Source organism: Ambystoma mexicanum, chromosome 7p (assembly GCF_040938575.1).
Source record: "Ambystoma mexicanum isolate Mex_15411 chromosome 7p, UKY_AmexF1_1, whole genome shotgun sequence".
Taxonomy (NCBI): domain Eukaryota; kingdom Metazoa; phylum Chordata; class Amphibia; order Caudata; family Ambystomatidae; genus Ambystoma; species Ambystoma mexicanum.
Window position 1 is genome coordinate 803,289,314 of NC_090939.1, and position 25,428 is coordinate 803,314,741.

The 25,428-nt window shown below is 42.5% G+C and overlaps 1 protein-coding gene across 1 annotated transcript in view; it reads right to left on the minus strand.

Moving 5' to 3' along the window:
• LOC138526326 (sodium/hydrogen exchanger 2-like) overlaps positions 1 to 25,428 on the minus strand; it is a 680,323-nt gene that overhangs the window by 600,096 nt on the left and 54,799 nt on the right. The window contains exon 2 of the mRNA XM_069636927.1: positions 6,803 to 7,266. Within this exon, the coding sequence (XP_069493028.1) occupies positions 6,803 to 7,266 (464 nt within the window). The remainder of the gene's footprint in view (positions 1 to 6,802; positions 7,267 to 25,428) is intronic.

A 25,428-nucleotide genomic window follows, 5' to 3' on the forward strand; every position in this document is an offset into this window, starting at 1 on the left:
GCTCTCTGAATCCACAATGTTTTGTCTCCGCCCCTAGCTGGCTGAGTCAGATGTCACATGGCCTGTCTCTCCCAAAGCAGTTGTTGTTGACAGTTCACACCTAAAATCAGCATACCCCATTCAGCTGAAGGCATCCTTTGTCTGGTTTTTCTTGCTAGCAGGGCATCAGTCCAGGGTGCCACTCTCCATTTGATTAACAGAACCTTGTGATATCCTGCCTTCTGATGTGGAGTTCTGAGGTGTGACAGCTTCCCATGGACAGAGGCCTCTTGAACTTTTAATTAAATCAGACTGCCTTCTGGTATAGGGCCTGGGAACAGTAGGTGTGAAGAATTCTCATTGACCAGCAAGGCTTTGACGTCCCAGCTGACTCAGGTTCCTTTTCAGCTCCTGAAATACAGGTCTCCTTTCAGAGTTTAGATCGCTAGCGCTGGTCAGTGTCAAACACCAGTACTGCACCCATTTTTTGGCAGTTGTCTTGAATTAATACATTTCAAAAAGGGGATTTTACATGAGGGCATATGATCCTTGCTAACATTGTATTGATGTAGATTCTGCAGTAGAGTACTGTAGAACACCCAACCAGAAGTTGGATTTTTGTTTGTTGGTTTTGTGCCCATGATTTTAGCAATTTTTGACATCAATTAAAACAGATTTTGAACAGCACCATATTCCTTTGCACTGATTTCGCTTTGTGTGTAGCCAAAGGATAGGGTCTGGCAATGGTCTCCTGTATTAACTATCTTGCAATGTTTGAAAAATGCATTTTGAGCTTGCATTCAGAGAAGCAAAGGTGATTTCAAAGCGCTTTTTGAGCTAACAGGCACTGCTGTTTTTCCTTTTGCACCACGCTTCACTCATGGCATTCCGGCCCATCATGCTCGCACTGGTGGGTGGCAGGTCAGGTGACCATTTTTGTGTGCGCAAAAACTGCGCAGTTTTCCTGGATTCTGGCGCAAATGTGGGCTTTTCGGCCATCTTGAATTTTCTAAGCCCACAGCACCAAATGTTGCAGAATAATAACTCGAACAGGGTCAATACACCTGACACTTTCTCCTATCCTGATCCAGGAGAAACAAGCTTTGTGTCTGTGAAGTGACCCTAATGTCTCCCACCACCCATTCACATCTCCTATCATTACCCAGGAGAAAGGAGCTGTATATCTCTGGAGTTTTCCTGTTCCTAATTATTTGGCCTCACTGAGAGCCAGATGACATTTGACATCAAAATAAATGACTGTGGAAATGTACCTCGACTTCATTTTCCTAATTGCCTTTTTTATTTCATAGGAGAATCTCCAATGACCTACTACCATCTCTCTAACCAATCATTTCCCTCCCCTCAACACCCCCTACCACTCAATATATGTATTTACCATCCAAGAGGAAAACAACATCCAAGTCAATTACCACACAGTGATTTCTATCTATCTATCTATCTATCTATCTATCTATCTATCTATCTATCTATCTATCTATCTATCTATCTATCTATCTATCTATCCATCCACCTATCTATCTATCCACCTATCTATCTGCCTGTTCTTGTCTATAGCGCCTCTAACACATAGGCCTCAGGGCACTCACAAGAAAGAAAAATAGAAACAAGAGAGAGGAGACATAGTCATCAGAAAAGGGAGCAATCCAAACAGTAGAAGGTAAAAGATACAGTGGATCAATTAACCAAGCTCTTCATCAAAAAGGAACGTCTTTAGCTGTTTTTTGAAGAGAGTAGTCTAATCACTTTCAGCAAGATGTTTAGGAAGTGAGTTCCATAAGGTTGGGGACCAGAAATTGAAACTGGCTCCCCCAATTTTCCTCAGGCGAGCAAGTGGTTGGCTCAGCCTAACGATGTTGTTAGAGCGTAAAGTATGTCTGATGGGATTCCTGGTGATCCTAGTTTTTAGGTAAGCAGGGACCTCATTATTGAGGCACTTGAAAACTGTAACTAGGCCCTTTGCCAAATTGGTAGCCAATGTAAGCTCCTGCAAGCTTGGGTCACATGTGCTTGGTACTTCAAGCCACAAACGGCGCATACATTCTGAGCACTCTGGAGTTTTTTTCAATGAAACAGCAGTGCACGGTAAGGACTGCTGGAGGAGTCAGCTATCTATGTATGATAGACCACTGGGCTGAATACCATTAGTATGTTGGAGGAGTGAGCGTCACTGAGCATCTCATGCCTGTGGGTCATTTAGAGTGTTCTTTAATGAACGAATCCCTAATGGTTATTAAGGAACTTGAATGATAGCAAATAAATATCAATAACTAGACCCATGTTGCAATATCTACGCACTAATCTACCAGTCATTTCTAAATACTTCAAAGTTCTCTGGTGGCCAGTGCTCACCAATTCTATTCACAGTGATTGGCAAACAGAGATGCTCTACTATGTGCAAGAATGTCTCTCCCTTAAAATCAAAGAATAATATGCATTTGGATTAAAGAATGAAGAAGGGAGATGTATAAAATAACACACGTTTCCTGGGGAAAATACCCCCTCATAATGTGGAAGAGTTCTGCATTTTTAAGAGTGTCAATTACATTATGATTCATTTGCACTTATGAATACATCTCTCATGTTGGTAACTGGATGCTGCTTGTGATTAAGCGGCTGGTATCGCACCTGCTAGGTGATACATAGACCCAGCTGTGAAAACAGAGGCGTTAAACCTCCTGCAGATAACTTAAATACGGAATTTAGATAATGCCACTTTCATCACCGACAGCTCTTGTTTACCACAGGGATGATTGGATTTTATTTCGTTGTGGCTAGCCAGACTCTTTATTCATGTAGACCTCCTTGGACGATGGCCTTTGTTACAATGCAATCATTTGAACACAGTTGTTCTGGTTTACTTTCAGTTTAACAAATACATGTGCATATCTACATTGCAGAGTGAGCCCTTATATATGTTGTGATGAAGACTCTGAAACTAAGTTTAAATTATGAGTGGCACACAATCTAAGTATGTATACCTTTTATTGGTATAGATTCCCCCTCTGTCCCCCTGTGGCTACCATCTGGTGAGGAAGTACGTGGGACCTTAAAAGCTGAGGCATTGTACCAGCTCGGCATTATATTTTAGGGTAGTGCAGTGATAGGGAGAATAACTTGGTGTCTGGGTGCATTTAAAACTGGAGTAGCATGATGCCAAACCGCTCTTTCTAAATCAGTTTGGAAAAAGTGGTTCGTTTATTTCTGCAACAATAGACAGCCCTTGCATAGTGACATGGAGTCGCTGTGAATGTTCAAAAACAATATTTCAGAAGATGTCATGCAGCTAGTAACACGATCCCTATTTCGATTCAGCCATGAAGAGTACACAGGCCATATTCCCTGAAGAACAGATCACCCTCTACTATTTACAATACAGCAAGATTTGCGACGCACAAGTCCCAATTGCACATTTTATAGCAACGCGTGTGTACAGGCGCGTTACAAATGCCATATCGTATCCTTAGTTGAAGTTACACACACTTTACATGGGGAAATGGAAACATATTTTCTACAGCTGAGGCTTTTGAAGCTGCGGATGGATGGCTCTTTATCAAATATGGCAAGCAAATGGCCGTCACATAATTGATGAGTCATGTCAAATTTGGCATGCATCTATGCAAGGGTTCAAAATATATATTTTCACTGTTTTCGAATGGAAATCTCTAAATGAAAAATGTATTTAATTTGTCTCGAAAGTGCCTCAACCGCTTTTTAAGATTTTTGGGAGACATGCGCACTTTGCTGTTGCACATTCTTTAACAATGTTGAAACCCACATAAGTCAACATCGAGATGTTAACTCGTTAAAAAATGAATGATTGTGCATCTAAATTCTTGAAATGCACTGCCTCATGGCATTTGGCTATTGGTAACGTGCATTGTGATATAAAAGCATACAAACATGCACAACTCATTTTAAAACCGGACATTCTACCTCAGCAGCAACAAATGCACGTACTTTCGCATTGTACAGCAGTAGGACCCTCTACTGTACATTTATTTGTGATGTGTAATGAGAAATGCCAAAACAATAGAACGCATCCGAAATCGCATCAAAGAATAGGACATTCTGTCGCAAGACAAATGCTCCCAGCCTCATTTTGTAGAAAATCATAACTCTTCTAGTGTGTGTCTATTGTTAGTGTGTGATGTACAATAGTAACATATAGATTGATATACCCAAAGATAGATAGCTAGAGAGGGCCAAAGAAGGCTAGAGGGACCCCAAGAAAGAAAGAGAGCTAAATAAATAGAGATAGGGAGGTAACTAGATATCACCAGAAACCAAAGAACTGCCAAGCTGGAAACAAATTGCGTGCGAGAGTGAAAAATCAGGAAACAGGTGTCTCCCTTCTACTCACCCAGTCTCTGGAAGAATTTACCAATGCATATAAGACTGGCTCCCTCCAGCCTACACTTCAAGAAAGACATAAAGTCCCTACTCTCCAAAGAACATCTCGCCAATCGCTAAACTCTCCACTCAGCCCTTTTATTTGCCACCCCAGTGCTCCTTATTGCCTACTCCTGCTACCAACCTCAGCCTCTCTACTTCCCCTGCTCCCTACTTGTAATCCCCTTGGTTTATCCCCTATGTACAGTGCTCTGCTGATAGCCAGTTATGTTCTCACGGTCTACACCCCACGCATACATACACACACACTTTTGTAAAAACACACATAAACACAGACATGTATAGATAGAGAGATCCAGAGACAGATAAATAGATAGATAGATAGATAGATAGATAGATAGATAGATAGATAGAGAATAGATAGATAGATAGATAGATAGATAGATAGATAGATAGATAGATAGATAGATAGATAGATTGATAGACTGTCAGATGGGTATCTCCACCATCATGCACATCACCAGCCACACATTCTCACCATCAGCTCACACAAAAATATGAAACACCAACCACACATACACACTTTAAACCTATGCCAGCATATGCACCCTTGGCCACCATACCCACACAAACACCCTCTGCCACGATCTGCACCACATGCCACCTTCCATGCAGTGCCAAAACATGCTTTATTCCACTCAATTTTTGTCACCACATGCACCTTCCAGCAACTTCCACTCCATCAGACTATGCCACCATATGCACCTTCCGCTACCATCCATCCCAGCCTATGCCACCAACTGCACCACAAGCCACCCTCTACATAGATCCACAACATCCCACATTCAACTTCAAACAGACACTCCACCATTATCCATAACATCATCCTCCAGCAACACATGCACCTAAAACTAGATCTACACCCCATCAGCCTATACCATTGAATGCACCCTATGACACCAGCCACACACACAATGCCATTTAACATTATTTGTCACTGTCCACACCCTCTGCTATAATCCACACCCATCCACGACAACAATGTAATTTGCCACACTTGTCAATATCCAGAAAACCAATAGCCTTTTCCACAATCCTCACCCTCTACCTTTATCCTCTTGCCCCATGCCACTCAATACCCTCGACCACAATCCACTAATATGCACCTGTGCTGTAGCCTAAAACAAACAATAGGAATCAGTGAAAACATTTTTTTTTTAAAGTTAAGGTTGCTCTCTATGAAAAGTAAAAACTGCAAACATAGGAAATAACTAAGTTATGGTTGCTAGAAGACATCAACATATAACATACATATTCATAAAATAGTATTTTGCAACACAAATGAAATCTTTAATCTACCATACCACTACTTAAAAAAACATACTTTCAATATAAACTACTTAACATCAAAAGTATACCACATTTCAGGTAAGTGCTGTGCAGTAGTAGTGCAGTTTGAGTTAGGGTTTAATTATGATTATTTTATTTTATTTAAATTTGTGTTCAGCACTGGCCCTACCCAGAGGATCTCGGAGTGCATTACACGGTTCATAGGTTGGACAGAAATTACAAAATGTTTTAGGATAGGATATGAAGATTAGGATAGACAAGTGGTATCGGAGGATCTGAAGGGGCTGGATTATGTGTGGGGAAACAGGTGTATTGTGAGGCTCTTTTGGAAAATGGTAATGGATTGTGCAGGTGCAAAGTGAAACTGGGTGCCCCCTGGGTCAATGCTTTTTTTTGTATGCCTGCTAGTTTTCAGAGAGGAATGTGTAGAAGATGTAGGCTCAATTGCTTGATATTTTTGTAGGGGACAGATTTGAGTTTGTCATGAAGGGCAGATGGAGTTTTTAGGTTTATGGCTTTGAATACAATGAAGAGTCCTTTGAAGGACATGATCTGTGGTATAGGGAGCTTGTGGAGACCCGGGCAAGGGCTTAGGTGATGTGTGACTGCTTAGGTACTTGAAGGATGAGTCTGACAGCAGAATTTTGTATGGCTTGCAGTGGGGCAAGTGTTCTGTTGGGGAGTCCAGTGAGGAGAGCATTGCTGTATTCCAGCTTTGACAAAGCCAGTGCTTGGACTGCGGTGCAGAAGTCATAATTTTGCTGCTGTTAAATATAGAGTTTGCACATTTATATTTTGTATGCCAATTTGAGAAGGTTTTCAATCGAAATGATGTAGTTTCTTAACTTCAGTTTTCAACGGTGCAACCTTGTGAAATGTAAGTATTAATTATTGAACATTTGTTAGGCGCCTATACAACAAGATAGTGTTTCCAGGTGCAACAAGGCAAAGTGGTGAAGGAACAAGGGGAGTGAATAATAATGGCAAAAAAGACAGTAAAAAAAATAATTGTGGTCCTACTAAGCCTTGTGACATTTGGACGTGTGGAAAGTAAAACTAAAAAATCATCCCCCAAAAAATTGTGAAAGTTGAGTGAACTCACCACAGTAACTGCATCGTTCAGCAAAGATTCTCCAAAGACGAGGATGTAAAGCTGCTCATTCACATGGATATTTTCAAACACAGCCAGGACTGCCACCGGGTCCACTGCGGAGATCAAGCTACCAAACAGGAGACTCTGCAGCAGTGTAATGTCAGTCAAACCAAATGCCTCAATTTGGCAAATCGCAAAGAGCGAAATGCCAATGCCGATGGAATTCCAGAGAGTGCCCACCACAGCGTACCAGAATATAGTGCCAATGTTATCGAAGAAAGGCCGCGTGGGCATGAAGTATCCTGCATCGAGGACAATGGGTGGAAGCAGGTACAAAAAAAACACATCTGTCTTCATGGCTGGTGGCGACTTTTCATTTACTCCAAACATGATCCCTCCAAGCAGCAATCCAACCAGAATTAAAAGACAGCTTTCTGGCACTATTGAAGGCAACCTGTGATAGAGATGGAAGCCTAAAGAGGACACATTTAACAGGTTAAAATAGCAGGACAGCATATAGTATGCAAAATACACTGCAGAAAGATGTTATTGGGAGAAGAGAACAAGGGGCCATGTTAAGCACAATGTTACCAGCACTCAAACCAACAATCATTTGAGATATGGACTGATTAAAGCAGATAACATACATATCAGTACTCGAAGTAAAACAATATTTTTCATTCAAATGTTACCATAAAAAGTAAAGAAGCCAAAGAAAATGAAAGGGATAGATAAACTGGGGGTTTGGAGAGAGAGAAAGAGGGTGCAAGATAGGGAGAGAGAGAGAAAGGAGAACAAATAATAACAGCCCTGAAAAAGAAAATGCCACCCATTTTTATTGTTACAATGTATGCCAAAACACAACTTTTTGTGCTTATTTTTAAGGGCTTCCCAGTGCACCTTTGACTTTTTGTCAAATTGAATTTCCTTGCAAAGGTCATTTTTTTCCCGTTGAAAAGTTACAGCAGTTGCATGGCTATCATACTAGCAAAAACACGTAGAGGTTTAAAGAAATATGCTTTGGTGTTTTTAAACAGCCTGTTTCTCCATATGAGTTGCAAGGATGTGTTAAATAGATAAACCAGATGTAAAATGCTTCGGTTGGTTGGCCCTTTCACCTATGCCATCCAGAACATATGTTAGCACTGATCCTTAATGTATTCGGCCAGTGGGTAGCAGTGAGCGTCTTCTCAAACATCTTCAAAATACCAAATGAACAACAGCAATAGTGTACACAGGCAGGCCTAGCGTTACAAAATGGCAAGGATATTTCAGATCAAATGCCCCCTTCAACCACAGGAGTAATTTTCACCCAAATTATAGTCCGAGAGTAAGTGAGTGACCATAGTAAGAGTTCCGAGCTTTTCTCAGTGGGATTATAGGGGGCAAACTCCCAGAGGAATGTCTGAAGAATTTCAACAAAGGGTGCCTTTTATGAGATATTTGACCAAATTATGTTTTGAAAGCCCTCACTGCGAGTTAATGAAATAATGCAATAGGTGGGACCGAGAAGCTTTATTCACTCGCTACTGCTACGGCGCGGCGCGGCGTGTTCCATTATAAAAGAACGGTATGATGTACAGAACCAATGAATCCATTGTGCACTCACATTGTATAATAACTCTCTTCAAGGATCCAATGTCAGGCAAACTAATAACCATTTCAAATTGTGTTTAAAGTCTGCGGCACTGTTCTTTCTTTAGTGAGTATTCCATTAGTGTTTAGCGGAAGTTAATACCCGGTTACTATTTCTACGGTTCTCCTTACCATTTCCTAGCCTTTACCATCATTGCTCTAAATAATGTCTGCTCTAAACTGAGGTATTTGTGTTTTCCCTTTTTCTATCCCCGTCCCTTGGCAATTATTATATCCGAGACACTGCTTCCTTTCTCTGCTTCTCCCCAAGTTCTCATAGGTTTGTAGACTGCCTGTCTGCACAAGTGAAAGTCCTGGCTACCGTGCGCTACCAATAAAAGATAACATTGGCAATCACAAAATATCTCAAAATAGATTCATCTTGCAACATAGTATATTGTTTCGCTTCACATTAGTGGTGTTTCAGCCAACACATAAAATAATGTGAACAACAATTGGCAAAAACATGGCCATGATAACAATGAAAAACAATTGTCATTAAAAGCACACAAACAGGTGGTGGGCGGGGAGGGGGAGCAGGGAAAACAAGCGAGAGATTCTAAGTAAGCATTATTGATAGAAAGAACTTTGACTACTTATCACATATGTATGGCAATGACGTCAAAAAAAAACAAAATTAAAATAAAGATGCTGAGCCATCATCAACAGCAGATTGGATTACTGTAATTCTCTCCTCATGGGCACCTCTGGCAAATATTTTGTTCAGTTCCAACTTTGGCTAAACAAAGACTTCAGAGCATCCCTGGGCCTAAGACGCTCAGACCACATTTCAACAACCATGCGTGACGTCCACTGGCTTGCATTGAATTAAAAACATAGGCTGTCGCACACCACTGTGTCTACAAAGAGGCTGCCCATTACCTCAACAACCGCATCATCCCTAAACCTTATGTGTGCCCTCTATGATCCTCCTGCATCTCTGTCCTGTTCACTCCCAGATTCATAAGTAAAAGAGCAAGTGGTGTACGTTTCTGAGTCACAGCACCCTCGCTCTGGAATTCTCCCGCCCAACATCAGGAATGAGCGTTCCAAACGGACATTCAGAAAACTTATGAAAACTTAGTTGTTCAACAAATATGACTAACATCAATGCAACCCTGTCTGTAAGATTTCTTCCTGCCTTCTCTTCAAACGTTGTAATAACCGAGGGTTTGGGAGTTACATAAATGCAATAAATAAATAAATAAATCATGTACAGAGGTCAAACTACTGAGCATCCAGCTATTAAAACCCAATTACACACCTAGTGCCCAATACGTGAAGCACTCAGTAAAAAACAATGGGGCTCATTACGGGTCTGGCGGTAACAGTGCCGGTTGCCGCCAGACCCATAAATATTTACCAGCACCTAACGTAATGCTGCCACCGGGGGATTACTACCCCGGCAGCACGGAAAGTCAGATGCCAGTAAATTGTAGGACTCTATGGGAGTGGGGACCACAGAAGCACCGGCACCGTTTTAAACACTCTCAATGTCACCGAGACACCACTTTTAATGCAACCCAAGCAAGTCCACTATTGCAGCCATCATAATGTCTCTTGGGTCATCAAAACATAAACTTGAACCTGAAGTCAAACAATGGGCTACTGTCCTACTTAATGAGGAAACATCCTCAATTAAGGGCTCGTTGATTTTCAGAATGTTGGCTAAAACCAACACCAAGGGGCTTGCTTTAGGTGGTAAAGTCAATCTGGTCTTTGGAGATGTAAAAACATCTGAGTGTTGGATGCTAGTTTTCCCTGGAAGTTCCACCATAAGTTGTCATCCTTTTACTAATTCGAAACATTTATCATGACATTAGGATCGCTGTAATTCGTATAATGGTGTTCAGGGTGTTTCACCAAGAACCTGTTTTTGACAAACGTATTTTAGCTCTTGCATAAGCATGTGTGAGGCATTTTTCTAAGGGTTGACATATTGTTGAAATGGTTTCAGCCCTCAGGTTATTGTTCTGATAAACAAGCAGTGATTCTTTCATGTGCAGTACTTCTATTGTAATATGTTAGCCTGTCCAAGCAAGGCTATGGATTACACCTTAAACAGATCTTGCTCAATCCTGAATGGGTCATCACCAAAACAAATTGCGCAGTGTTGCTTGAAATGCATGATTTCATGTCTCACTTAATAACAGAGAGTCAACAACAGGTTGTGAGTGTAGGGCAGAAAATATAGGATTGTACTTCACCTCACTCACGCCTTCCTTATCTGGTGGGCAAGGCAAGGATGTTTTAGCCCCAGGGTTGCCCTTGGGGGACCCGACATTGCTGGTGCATCCATTATGCAGACCATGTCCTATGAGGGGATTTGAAATCTCGGGAGAATATGCTGCAGAAATACTGGAAACCTCTTCAATTATTTGTTAGGATTTATATTAGAAGAAGATTTATGACACAATTAACCACTAAAGTTAAGCTTAGATTGCTCCGAAGTAGATTTGTATATGTATTAGTACCAGCCGTGTTAATTCTGTTTACTTTTTCTCCCCCATACCATCCTTCCTGTACAAGTGATTTTACCAGGAAGTAGTAACACTTTTATTTTATTAATGGGCAGATTAGATTCTTTGGGTGGGGGTTGTTCTGTCTCTTTATGGCAGCTAATTACTTTTTCCCAGTTGAAGTATTAAGGTTGGTCAACCATATCAGTAATATCTTATCAAATATAAGGTTTCCAGTTTGCAAATGCTAGAATGCCTTAACCAGAAGCAAACCGTAAATTAAACTATCTACCAGAGGAGATCACTATACTAAAATAATTGAACTCACTCAAACTGCTCTGGATGCGAGTGCCAGTTTCGGACTAAGTGATATTGAAAAATCTGTCATTTTTCAAGCCTGCCTGAGGCACTGGTTACCTGAAATAATGAGCAAAGAGCAACTCCAGCATAAAGTGTCAAATGCAAGTGTAAACTCAATTACTATGTCAACTGAATCAGGCTGTAAGCCTCACACAAGGAACCCCGTCACCTATACACTGAAAAGGTCAAGTAAATGAGAAAAGGCTCATCAGGTTGTAAGTGTCCCTTGTGGTGCCCGGTCACCTAAACAAAAATGCAAGCTGCAACTTAATTGTAAAGTGAAAGAAATTGTAGGCTCAAATGGTATATCAAATGTGTTGGTCTCCAAGCCTTGCTCAGACAAGTCCATTGATGCCCCTGGTCACCTGAAGTAAAGTGCAAGATTCAACCTGAATTTGAAGTGCAAATGCACGCGTGGATTCAAGTTGTATATCAGATGTGTTGGGCACCACGCCTTTCTCAAAGCCCATGGTTGCGCAGGTGTAAAAGGTTTGAGCTCTAGGCTCTGCTCGAAATCACTGGTCCCTAAACTGCACAGTCTAGATTGCACGCATAGGATACAGGATACACTGCATACGATGCATGTACAAATGCAAATTAGGCACAATGTTCAATGGAATGATACAATTTGGAGCATTTGGCCAGCAGATGACACTCTTACACTGCAGAATAGAAATTTATTTAGGGCTATTAGTCTCCAAGGACGAGGCCCTTATCAGGCTAAACAACGTTCAAGTTTGTCCCAATTCGTCCAAATGTACTCAATTCAATCCAGTCCAGTCCGTTTGCAAAATCAAAATGTGCTAAGCAGCGGACATGTATGATGTAGCTGGTGCTCATGCATGATAGCCACTTTAAATTACATGACTTGCACAAGCCACTCATATCAGTGAAATATGATCAGATTAAACAAAGACCAACAAAATCAGGTCTCTTGGCTCAGAGTCATATCTCTGGTTCCATGTGCCAGACTCAGTCCCAAATAATTCATTGCGAGCTCCGCACTGCAGGCAATAAATAGCAATAAAATGACCCAGTCAAACATGGTGCATGCGCACAGATCTCGGTCTCAATCACACAAGCTTAATATGCCTGTCATAGATTCCTCCTCAAGTGGCTTGATCCTGGACATCCGCCAGTAATACTAGGATCCAAAAATGTCACCAGCAATTGCAGGTGGGGGCTAGATACAGTAAGTGGGGTGAAGCAACAAAGGAATCAAGTACCGTGGCAGGTGCCAGCCCAACGCGTCCCGAACTTCCCGAATTACCTATCACTACTGCTATGCATGATGATCCGCTGCCAGCAGTTTTCTGTCCATGCTCAGCCTCCTTTACTCCAGAAGTCCACACACAACACGTGCCAAAGCTGCCTCTCACTGTTTTTCCATGACCGCTCTCTTTCAATTATGTCCTTCTGTTCCTCCCTATGTGGGGACCCGGGTGGGGGCTGATGAGAACATGGCCGCGTTCCGCGGTGCTGGGCTGAAACGTTACCTGCTGACAGTGTTGGCGGCTGCAGCCAAGTTCCTTCTCACTATAAAAGTCACAATACATACATAGTTTCATACATGAACTTCATTCATAGCTTAACCCACCAATGTCCTTCGTCAGAGTACTGATCGCCTGTTTGTCCTCTGAAAAGTGAAATCAGAGAGTCATAAACAGGGGTTGCCTGATGGTGGTCGGTCAAAAAACCGAAAACAAAATATCGAATCACCAAAATCCCGAATCCAAAATCTCGAAAAAAAAAATCTCGAATTATTTATTTATTTATTTATATGTATTTGTGGGTTCAGGTAAGTATAAAAAAAGGGTAAAATAAAAAAAAAAGGGGGTTTGGGGGGGAACCCCCCCATTTCGAGATAAAAATGTATTAAAAAAAAATTTGAGATTTTGAATTCGAGATTTTTGTTTTCGAGATTTTGTAATTCGTTTTTTGACTATAAACCTGCCTGATATCATTAAGACAAGCTATGGGGTCATATGCTTTAATTGTGGTGTTTTTACCCAGTCTTTGCAAGTTCTCTGTAATGTGGAAAACAATGTTGCTTTCATTTGACTGTACATACATGATTCGCATGTACATTGGATGATGTGAATTAGAATTATTGTTTTAAATTGCACTTTCTTCTTCAGTTCTGAGAAACTGCACATTGGCAGTGTAGGGATGTGGGGTCAAGCTTTTGCCAGGAGACATTATTGTCTATTGTTTTTTAAATGTCCTGACAATGTGAGCATTAACAACAAGAAACCTACTTGAAAAAAATATACTATCACGCAGCACAATTTACAACCACCATGTGTAATAATGTGCTGAGCAATTTAGCAGCATAAAAGTTAAATAAGACCTAAAACTAATTTAACACAGCTTTCTTTATCTGTGAAACCCATCACATTTTATGTAATTTGCCTTCTGGCTGTTTGCACAAACTATGCACGACGGTGGCAAGAAGGCATGCGATGTGCATGCACTCCACATAATATTTGTTTAATCTAACAAAAGGGTAAGAGAATCCGCTATAATAGAAGTAATACGAGAACAATACGGGCCTGATTCACAAAGCGTTTTTCCATGGGATCAGACACTAAGGGCCTCATTATAAGTTTCGCGGAACGGGTTAACGGGCTACGCTAATGGAGGCGGACCCGTTTAACCAGTCTCGCAAAATTACAAAGTCCCCTAGCGGGACCCGGAAAGGACGCCTGGTAAAACCAGGCGCTCTTACGTCAAAACTAGGTGTCAAAACCAGACGTCCTTACCGGGAAGAGGGAGCCACCAACGGGCCGGTCGTAATTGGCCCGTTGTTAGCTCCCTCTCCAATTCCAATTGAGCCGTATGGGGGCTCATATATGGGAATGGGGAAGGTCCGGGCCCGGGTTCCCAGAGGGAGGAATTACCGGGCCCTCCAAACTCAGAATGGTCCGGTAATTCCTCATTCTGGGAAACCGGTTTGGCGGCAGCCATGGAGCTATCCGCCAAACTTGTAATGAGGCCCTAAGTGTGTTGATTTAGCTGGCCAATACCTCTTGCTATGATCAGCAGCCCTTAAAAAGCTTACTTCATGGGCTAATACTTAAGAGGTTAGATTCAGAATTCATATTCCATTATGTCTATGCTATTTTATAAAAGGATTAATGTGGAACACATTTTCTGTGATTGTATTGTTTGATCAACCTGTGAATGCTTGCATCCCATCACACAACTAAGGAACCCTGGTACAAAAACCTTTACAGCATGAAAGATTGTCTAGAAATAAACACTTTTTGCTCAGTTACATAGCAACAGTATTGTCTCTTGTATGGGTATTCGTGAGGCTTTTGCCCAATATCTGCCAGACACTATCTTCGGATGCCCAGGTACTTTCTGTTTCTCTTCCCTACATAATACTTTGCCCAGTTCCCACTGAAGCTCCATGCTAGGTGATGAACTTATTAGGATCACCAGGCACCATAATGCCTCTGCACAGGCAAAATGTTCTCACTTTATATATTGTATTACCTATGTGAGGGATCAGAAATGAAAGCCAGACACAAAGTTGTCATATTTTCAAGATCAGACATTTTTATTAAACAATATCGGTTGGGAAAATGCCTCTCCAGCCCTATTTAAAAGAGGAACTTCCCTACATAGAAACTAAAGCTAAAGGCCTTTCGGTGTTAGGATGTCAATTATTAAAGAAAGCCGACCTTGTGCCCAAAAACTCACTTTTCTGACTCTCACACTACAAACAATACAATAACAGGTGCAAGGAAATGTATCTTGAAGTTGGCAAAATGTGGTTAAAACCAAAACTTTAAGGATGACTCCAATGAAAATGTTCTCCAAGGAAAAGACCTTTGGAGCCAGTGATGGGGCCTCTTCCCCTGGATTCTTAGACAGGGTGGCAAAATGTCTCTTTAACACAATAGTTCCCTTGTGTCTTCACTGGACTTTTCTTTTTGGTTTTCATATTCTCTGGTATGCTTCCCTGCCAGGAATCTAGATACAATTTCTTCCACCTGGTGTAATCGCCTGCCAAGTCATTTCTTCAAGGTTTTCATATTCCATGGTATACTTCCCTGCCAGGAATCTAGATACAGTTTCATCTGCTTGATGCACTTGCCTGCCAGGACTTCCTTTATGTTTCACAGTCCTTTGATTAGCATAGTTCTTTGGTTTTTACCATATCAGCACATACCGTGAGGTACTTGGTACATCTTCCTTTAGTAACTTTTACATCTCACGTATCTATACTTAATTGGGGGTTGCCTACATACTTTGCCTTGTCTGCATTCAAACATTCTTCTTATTGGGTGTTTAATTTCTACTTTGTCTTCTCAGCATTCAAACAAACTTGACCTTTGTACTTTGCATTGTCTGCATTTAAATTAACTTTGTGTATTTCCTGCATTAGCAATCTCATACCATTCAAACACTTGTTGGCGCGCTTGTCGGAAATGCCCCGAATTCACCAGCTGCTTTGGGCAGACTCACTAGTTCCTTCCAGCATCTCTGATGCTGCTGGCACCTGTGTGGTGTGGCTCCTTCACCCGCTCTTCCAGTTCTTCACTGCTCTGCAGTCACATGCCGGATTTCCTTCTTGGCCCAGGCTGGAGAATGCTGTCACATCGAGGGGCCAGACCTCCAGGAGCTCCTGTGTGGCTTCCAATGTGTGGCTCAGATATTTAAACACGTGTGTGAACGTTTCAAATGTCTGCCCACTTGTCTTTCCCAGCTCTCTGAAGCTCTTGAGATACTGTTCTGGGTCTTACAGAACTTCCTGAAAAGGACAGCCTTTATGCTCCCATATACAGGCCTTTCCTCAGGAGTTAACTGAAGAATTGTATTGGTCCCGTGGGTCAGTAAGCGACTCATCAGGGCTGCACACCACAGTACCTCCTCCACCTCCTTAAGCAGAAAAGCCAGCTCGAGCACTTCAAACCAATCAAAAATATCCTTTCCCACTTCATAAGCATGCACTAAATCTTTGGGAATGTGGCACCGAGGCTTATACCGGGCACCTTGGTTTGAGCCACTACTGCTGCCTTCGCTAGAGGTCGATAGGTTGATCTCCTTCTTCTCTTCAAGTGATATGATATGTGGCATTCATAATGCGTCTGTACACAAGTGTTTCTAGGTGCGACAAAACATGGTGGGGGAAACAAAGGGAGGACAAAATAACAATCTTACTAGGCCTTGTGTCATTCAGATTGTGCAAGTGTGTGGAAGAGGGAAGGGGAGAAATGCCAGGGGGGAGGGGAAAGGGGAAAAGCAGTTACCTCACAAGTTCAGCCAGCGGTTGGCTCATAAGTGCAGAGAAAAGGGACCGTAGGGTTGCACATTCAGACCCTTAAGTGCTGGGGAGCCCAGATGCAGTGTGAGGGCAACTTGACATGCAGGATCCTGGTCACGAGTTTAGAGGGTGACCAGTGCACAGAGCAGTCAGGTGCATCAGCAGGGGAGAGGAAGAGAGAAAGCAGAAGATAAAAGGAAGGTCTTTAGTTGCTTCCGGAACCTGAGGTGGTTCTGCTCAAGTTTGAGAGAGGCAGGGAGGCTGTTGCAGAGGGAGGCCCCAGCCGAGGAGATAGATCTGCCCCCAACTCCCTGCTAGGAGAAGTGTCTGACCCTCAGTGAGTTTATTTACTTATTTATGTACTTACTTATGTATTTATAAAGCGCACCTAGCCCTCAGGCATCTGTGCACATAGCTTTAACAGTATAGTATGACAGCTTATAATATATGACAACAGTTATAGTATTTACATATGCTGGGGTTAGATGCCCAGAAACTGTTTACACAGGCATGTAAGTTACAGTAGCAGTAGAATAATACAGATATTTACAGTTGCATGTAGTGTCTAGCCGGTGTGTGCATTGTTCTCAATGGAGTGACTATGAGATCTATGCCTCTTTCATCCTTCTTTCAAAAGGAGCCAGGATTTAGTGTTTTTCCTGAATTGGTTGTAGGAAGGTTCCTTCCTTAATGTAACGGGTAGTGTGTTCCACAACTTGGCGGCCAGCACCGGGAAACTGTTACCACGGCTTTCTGCGGTTTGAACCTTGGCAGTGGGATTGTGCAGATCTGGTGGGGGCGTGTTGTGTTTATGGTGAGGTTATCAGCCAATTATCTTGGTGCTGAATTCTCAAGGCACTTATGTGTGAGTGATAGTGTTTTATTGGCCATTGGGTATTTTTTCCGATATTCGAAATTTGGTGGGATCTGGAGATATTTAGTGCTGCACGCACGTTAATTTGGATCACTTGCAGCTTGCTCAGATTACGTTGACTTGTGCCTAAATAAAGTGCGTTGCAATAATCAATTTTGGAGACTACTAGCGCTCTGGCAATGGAGGTACAGTTGGTTGCAGAAAGAAATGGCCTGCAAGCGTTGATTAATTTACAGGTGTAAGCTGAGGAAGGAGAGATGGCGTTGATTGGTCTAGACAATTTGAGCAAAGAGTCGAGGTAGATGCCTATGGTTTTAACGTCCTTGGCTACAGAGATATTGTTCCCATCAATGTTGAATGCTGAGTAATGTTTTCCAAGTTTGTTGAGTCTGGATTGGGAGCCTAGGAGCAGTAATTCAGTCTTGTCATCGTTAAGGCAAAGTCTGTGCTCAGACATCCAAGCTTGGATGAAGGAATATATTTCGTTAAGTACAGTTGTGTCTTTGGTATAGTCTCCAGTTAATGTAATTAGTATCTGGGTATCATCTGCGTAATTTGTGTAGATGACACCCAGTTGGTCAAGGTGGTCAAACAATGGTTTGGTAAACACACAGTATAGCTTTGGTGACACGCAAGATCCATGTGGAACTCTGCATATGACTGGCGCTGGGTTGGCTGTGGCTGTTGGTGCAAAGACCCTCATTGATCTGTTGTTTAAGAAGGATTTGATCCATGCATTGGCTTCTCAGGAAAAGTGGGCTGCTGATTATAGGCGGTTGCAGATCGAACGCAGCTGAGAGGTCCAGTAGTAGTGGGAGGGCAAGTTTACCATTGTCTTTGATGGAATCCATTTGTGTCTTGAGGTCAATCAGGGCGGTTTCTGTGCCGTGTTTAGGGCGGAAGCCTGATTGCTTGAGTCCTCGTAGATTTTTGTTTTCCAAGTGTTTCTGGATGTGCAGATAAGCTGCCCTATCCAGAATTTATAAGAGAAATGGTAATGTGGGGATGTGCCTGTAGTTCATTGGTATGTCAGGGTCTAGTGTGGGTTTCTTCAGGAGAGGAGGAACCCATGAGTCTTTTAAATTAGTTGGAACTATGCTGGATTAGAATGATGAGTTAATTAAGGTGGCGATAAAGGGGGCCAATTGCTTCACTGCTTCTTTGATGATTGGAGCAGGGCAGGTATCACCTTGGCATCTGGATGGTTTAAGTTTTGATATTTTATCTTCAACCTTTTTGATGGTTAGAGGTGAGAAGTGGAAAAGCGAGTTGTTGTCATTTTGTTTGCTTGGGGTGTGGATAAGGCTTTATCTGTAAGTAGAGTGTATTTGTTTTGCTCTATTTTAGATTGTAGCATTGCGTTGGTGGTGGATAAGTGGAGAGCTTGAGAAGGAAGATGTTTTGAAAGAGAACATTGGATGTAGAGCAGGCACAGGCCCCAGAAAGCCTTGTGGATGATGCAGAGGGTCTTGTAGTTGATCCTTGCAGTCGCAGTGAGCCAGTGAAGAGATTTCAGAGTGGGAGAGATACGATCCCTGGGATTGAGGCAAAGGACATGTCTCGCAGTCTTGTTCTGGATAAGTTGTAAATGTCGGAGAGTAGAGGCAAGAAGATTTAGAAAGAGGCTGCAGTAATAGTCCAGCCTAGCCTGGTGACAGTGAGCCTCTGGGGGAAATTGAGAAAAGGAAGAATACCTCTGAAGAGGTGCAGCTGATAGTTTGACTTTTTAGAGACATCAGTGATGTGAGGAGAGAAGAAGAGGGTGAAGTCGAAGATGACACCAAAGTTGTAAGCCTCACAGGAAGGAGCAGGAAAAGGACTCAGAGTGGGCAGCAGGAGAGGGAGATGAAAGGAGGGAGCGGGTCTCCCAATGATGAGGATCTCAGTCTTACTGGCATTAAGGCAGTGATCATTGGCAGCACACCATTCCCGAATTGTGGCCAGACAGTCTGGTATGAGAGAAGAAGCAGGGGTGGCTGAGGGGGGCCTGAAAGAGAGCTGAGTGTCATTCAAATACCATTCAAAATTGGAGCGGAAAGTAGCGATGCGGCGGGCAGGAGATGCCAGGTAGTGGTTGAAGAGCCAGGGAGAGAGGTTAGACCCCTGGGGAACACCACAAGTAGAGAGAGAGATAGAAGAGAGGAAATACCCTAGTTGGACCTGAGAGTGCCAGTCGGTGAGAACAGAGGTCAACCAGGCCAGGGCCTGACCAACCAGTGCCAGCCTGTGCAGTTCTATGGTGGCCCTGTCCTGCTCTATGGCAACATTGTCCCACTGTTTTTGCCCCTACAGAGCTAGTCTCATCTCCTCCAACAGGAGCTTTCTACCAGCTACATACATAACAGCCGGAACGATTATTGGGCCACATAAAGGCTGTGCTGGGGCCTGCGACCTGCGGGATGCTGCACTAGCCCCTGACCACTCTGACACTCTAGAGTATTGAAAAACTGCAATTGCCTCCAAGATGGATGCTTGGTGAGAAACACAACTCATGCTGTCTTCCTCATCCTCTTCCACTACCCTTCTGTGTGCAAGGCTCCAACTGGATCCAACCATCTGCCACCAATGTGACAAATCAACTTCTGGGATGTCAGTGGGCCAGGGGTGAATATTGGTTTCCAAACCATTAATCAGCCCCACACCTCTAATACATAAGAAAGGATCAAATTGGAATGACAAGCAAATTATAAACCTCCTTGTCCAATTGTGGTAATGTGGATGGAATGGCAGGCTTACCTTACGAACGATTGTGGATCGTTGGTTAAATGCAAAACAGCGAAAAAACTATTATTAACCAATGATAAAAGGGACTATCCAGTAAAGGTTGTATCAAAAAGATCTACTTTATTTATATCACAACAGACAGTCTCACAACATTACGAAATACAACCCACCCTGTTAAGGAATGCAGAGGACAGACAGTTTAAAAGAAGGAAACAGGATGCACTCTGGATACTGACAGGAGGTTAGTTAGTATGGTTAATAACCACACCAATGTGTTAAAGTTTTTGAGCCTTAACTCAAAGGGCATAATGGGTCTCAAAATATCTCTTGGGGCCTTCTGGGAAAGACCAGAGGTATCGAACCACAATGTACCTTGCGCTGTAGATGTTCTTGGTGCTCAATGGGGTTGAGTCGGCTTCAGGGTGCTTTGCAAGCTTCTGTGACAGAGTTCGAGAAGGGAGACTCTTCGGGTATCAGGCAGAACCACGGTTCGGCTAGCGAAGCTGGATGAATGACTGCAGGCTGTCCTACATGGTGGCTCTGGGACAGGAATCGTTGTCTCATTGCTGAGCAGCAGTTCTGAAGCACTGGTTAGATGTCTTGGGTTTCTTTCAGTGACTCTGGCTTGACAACAATTAACATTGCAGTCAGTTGTGGATCGAGGAACTCAACTGCTCGGAAATGTCCTTTAAAGCTGACGTCGATAGTTGCTTGTTGAGAAACATCTCTCAGCTTCTTTAATGGGCTTGTGTCATCCTTTAAGGTGAATGGTCCAAATCTGAGGAGTGTGTTGCACCAGCTGCCTTGTCCTAGGTTGTAGGTTCAGAGACCTTCTGGTGCTTCCTATCCAGGAAGCTTGCTTCAGACCATAGAAGGGCACCCTGTGTGCTAGCTGAATACCAGTTCTGGAGCTGCCGGAGGGTCCTCTGAGTTCTGTATCCCTTCTGTTCCGTGGGAGATGTTTAGGGGAGGGATCTTGTGTCACTCTTTGGATATCCAGGCCTTCCTTCACTGGTGGAAGATGCGAGGCAGACTATCCCTTGAGCCAGGATCCAAGAATGAGTTCTTCTTCTGTTTCTTGTGAAGCCTTGAGATTATCTGCCAAAATAGGGTTCTCAGCCCTCTTTTAAAGTAAGTGGGCCACAGTTTTTGGTGTAGGCTAAGAGTACCTTAATGAACCAATCCTGGGATCCCTACCAACAATCTTCTGTATGTGTGAGGTCGTAACCAGAGTGCTTTGGGTAAGGTAAGGGGGTTTAAACAGCAACAAGGTGTGCTCCAGAAATAAAATGGTGGAAACCTTCTCTCAGCCAAATGATCTCTGGCCACACTCCCTTCTGATACTAAGTCCCACCCATCTTCCTGTATGTTGTTGATCAAAATGTCTCTCTGGGTAATGGTCCTCACTATGTGGTCCCTGGTAAGGCAGCAGGTTTCCCTTTGAGCTGCTGCAAGAACAGACTCTCTGGCTCCTGCAAACCACATTCTTGTACCTTATGAATGGGGTCTCCATAGTGGGGTGGCTTACTGTAAACAGTAGTCCCAGATATGACAGCTCACTGTCATTGATACTGAGGGTGGGAGCTGGCATCGGGTTGACATAGTTACATATGAAAGGTTGTGGGTTTCTTGTCTCCTTTGTTAACCTTTGCACCCAGGCCGCATGTGGGCCTGTTTGAAGTGCCCTCTATTGGTATGCTAATCACAGCCACCAGCTGTAGGGCCTAAAACAAGATCAGGAGTGGATCCATGGACCCTTTGTTATTTAATCAGGCTGGCTATGTCTGGGGAAGGTTGGCCCACCCACTTACTGAAGATAACATGGTGCACAACAGGATGTGCTCGCCCAGAGTACAAGGGTTTATGCATTTTTCATGGTGTGAGCATGGGAACATTTGTGTGGATTAGGCCCTCAAATTTTCCTGGCGTTGGTCTATCATCATGCCATTTAATTACCAATTTCAAAAAGCCCAGACAAGTGCACGCCCAACATGCGGATGGTGAATTTCTCACAGACTGTATAATATGTGGTTTCACATTGAATTATAATTGTGCAATCATGACAGAATAGATTGTGCTCATTTCATAAAATGAGAATGATCAATGAACAATGTTTTACATGTTTTTATTCTTTCCTACATCCCAAGTGCGTGTTCAATCTTAACAAAGAAGATTGGGCCTTGTACAGTAAAATTACATTACAAACTGTATTTCAAAACAGCACAAAGGGAATGTGCTTAGGACTAGCACAGCATAACATAGATCTTAGACATTTGCAAAATAGACAGAAATTCGACTGCAATGCACATGGGTACAGGAAGAAATACTGCATTGCGTAATTTATTTAGAAGTAAGGCCAGTCATGCCTCAAAGGGCTTCATGCCAAACTGCCCTCGGCTACTGTAAATATTGTCCATCTTTAATCAAGCATTAGCACCCTGTGGGGGGGAGCCAGTCAATAAGGATGCTAGGAACGCAGGCTGAAACTGACAAAATAGCCCATGTTCCAAGCTGCCTGATGGCCAGTTCCCCCACCTGCCATCTTCCCCCCACTCTACGCACCGTTTCTTTCAAGCCCCCTCCCCACTTACTTAATTCTGTCAGTGGCCTTGGTGAATCCTGCCAATGCAGCTGCTGCTCCTTCTACTCTGCTCTGTGAGGCAACCATGAACATGAAAGAGTGACTCCTTATGGAGCCCCGCTTCCCCAATCCATGGCAGCCACCTTAGTACAGTATTTTCTTTCCATGAACGGGATGCCACGAGGCGACTGGTTCATGAGAGGAAAATACTTTAAATTGGCCCCGTTCCAGCCCATGAAATGGGTGCTAATAGCGTTAAGTCACCTTTCCATGGGCTTTACTGGGTGGTATCGTCCGAGGGCCAATACCACCTGGTACAGCCCATGGAACAAGGACTTAACGCTTAATAATCATACAGTTCAACTTGCAACTTTTTCAACACACACTGGACACAATCGCCCAAGACAGCTGAACTTTTAACCAGTCACGTCTACGCACAGTAACTGAGAAAGAAAATCCAGAGATGAAGGGTATGCATCTAAAAGAAGATTCTGGGAAAGGAAGGACAACACTGTTTTTTTTTATGCTTGGCGGGGTAAAGGCTCAGAGCTCATGTGTTGTGTGCAATGTGGGAGCAGCTAATTACAGCCCAGCAGGTCAAGGCCTAGGTGGGAGTTTGAGCCTGCGGTTTTGGTGTGATATAATTAATCATTTTTTGTTACAAAGACAGTGAACATGACATTTCGTTTTTTCTTTTTCTGGTTCCAAAGTAAAAGAAGTTGTGTTTGTATCTGAATTAGAAGTAATTAAATTGGTATTTTTCCTGGGTCCTAAGTAAAATAGATTCTGTTCGTTTTTTTTTAATAGGAAGTCGAGTAATTGGATTGATGTTTTTTTTTTAACCTGAGTGCAACGGAAAACAGTTTGAATTCAGTTTTTTTAATAGGAAGTCGAGTAATTGGATTGATGTTTTACCTGAGTAAAACGGAAAACAGTTTGAATTCAGTTTTGAATAAGAAATCATTGAATTTATACTTTTTCTGGATCAATAGTAATTGAGGTAGCATATTTGAGAAATGCAAAATGTGTTTGTATATGTGTTGTGTTAAGCAGCTTACTTTAGGATTGGCTCTGTCATTTAAATTCAGTGGTTTGGACCAGAGATTAACTCATTTGAAAAACCAAGAACAACGTCACATAGACCATAGCACAATCTAGCCTCTACATTTAATGTACTGATGCAAATAGATTTTGAAACATTTTTTGATTAGAAGTAATTATGCGGCTGGGTGCAGTTATATTTTTAGAACTATTGAACAGCAAGAATAGAACACTGCTTTTGAAACTCGTTATTTTTATGATTTTATTGAACCTAGATGAAACAAGAAAAATGGTTTGAAATAGATCAAAACAATTAGAATACCAAGCAGTTGAATTATTGTTTTGCATTTCTCAAATGAATGCTGATTTTAGTGATGTTATGCAGGGTTAGGATCATGTTTCAGAGTAACAAAGCATTGCTGAATGGTTTAATGAATTACGATTTTTAAAAATACTCAAATATATGTGCGTGATGTTTAGTTGAACCCCAAGGGTGTCATACATACTTTATTAATATATATTTTACATACTTTAAAATATAAACCAAATTTGTGATTTCTGAAGTTTTCTGAGTCCAGTGGCTGACAAAAGATTTAAATGAGTAAATTTCCTTGTCATCAATAAGGTGCTACTGGAAAAGTGCTCATAACATTGTACAACACATAGGGCCTCATTACACGGTAGGTGGTAAGGGTTTACCGGTACCGGTATTTTACTGGTACCGGTAAACCCTTACCGCCTTACTACGAGGTCCCTTTGCGGGTTGGTACATTAACGCCTGCTTTTAGCAGGTGTTAAAAAAAGAACCCGCAAAGGGACCGGGGTGTTAATTACGGTACCGCAATTTGCGGTACCGTAATTAGCTCCTTCCCCATTCCCATAGAGCCCTATGGGGCAAAAATGGGAATGGGGAAGGGCAATGGAGGAAGGAGGAATTACCGCCTTCCCAACCTTGGAATAGGGCGGTAATTCCTCTTTCCTTCAAGGCGGTACCGGTAAATTACTGGCATGAACCATGGCGCTAATAGCGCCATGGTTTACCGCCTACCGGCTAATGAGGCCCATAGACTTATTAAACACACAGAGTCCCTATCGACCAAGGAGTGACTAGGTGCATGATATACCTAATGCATGCTTTGATGTAACTTATCAATGACTCATTTCTATTTTGGTAAGGCCTGCAAAATTTGTGATGAACCTTTAATGTAATATCTCTCAAGCCACAGGCTTTAGAAAGGTTACAAATGTTAACTGCCAAAAAAGCCCTAGGTAAAATGAGTTATCGTATCTTCGCCCCAAGAGAAATCCCTTTCTTCCAGCAGGAGGGTGGAACGTAACCTGGATGAAAATGCATGTCAACCTTAAAACTATAGAGATTACCAGGAGCCAATACGCAGCTAACAAACAACCAATAGGAAGTCGTTCAATTGGGTTCTCCTTCCACAAAACCAAAATTGAATTGAAAGATTATCACAGGGAACATCCCTAAAAAACACATTATTCAATTCACCTGTTTGGCTACTCCCCTCACCTAACCGACTGACTTCTAAAATCTCAAACAGTCCCACACAGAAAGCCACCATAGGCCTGGCCGAATACCACATGAAATTTATTGAGTTATTGATAGGTTCTCTTTTACTCCAATTACCCCCACCCACGCCTACATCAGCAGGTACATTGCCCAAG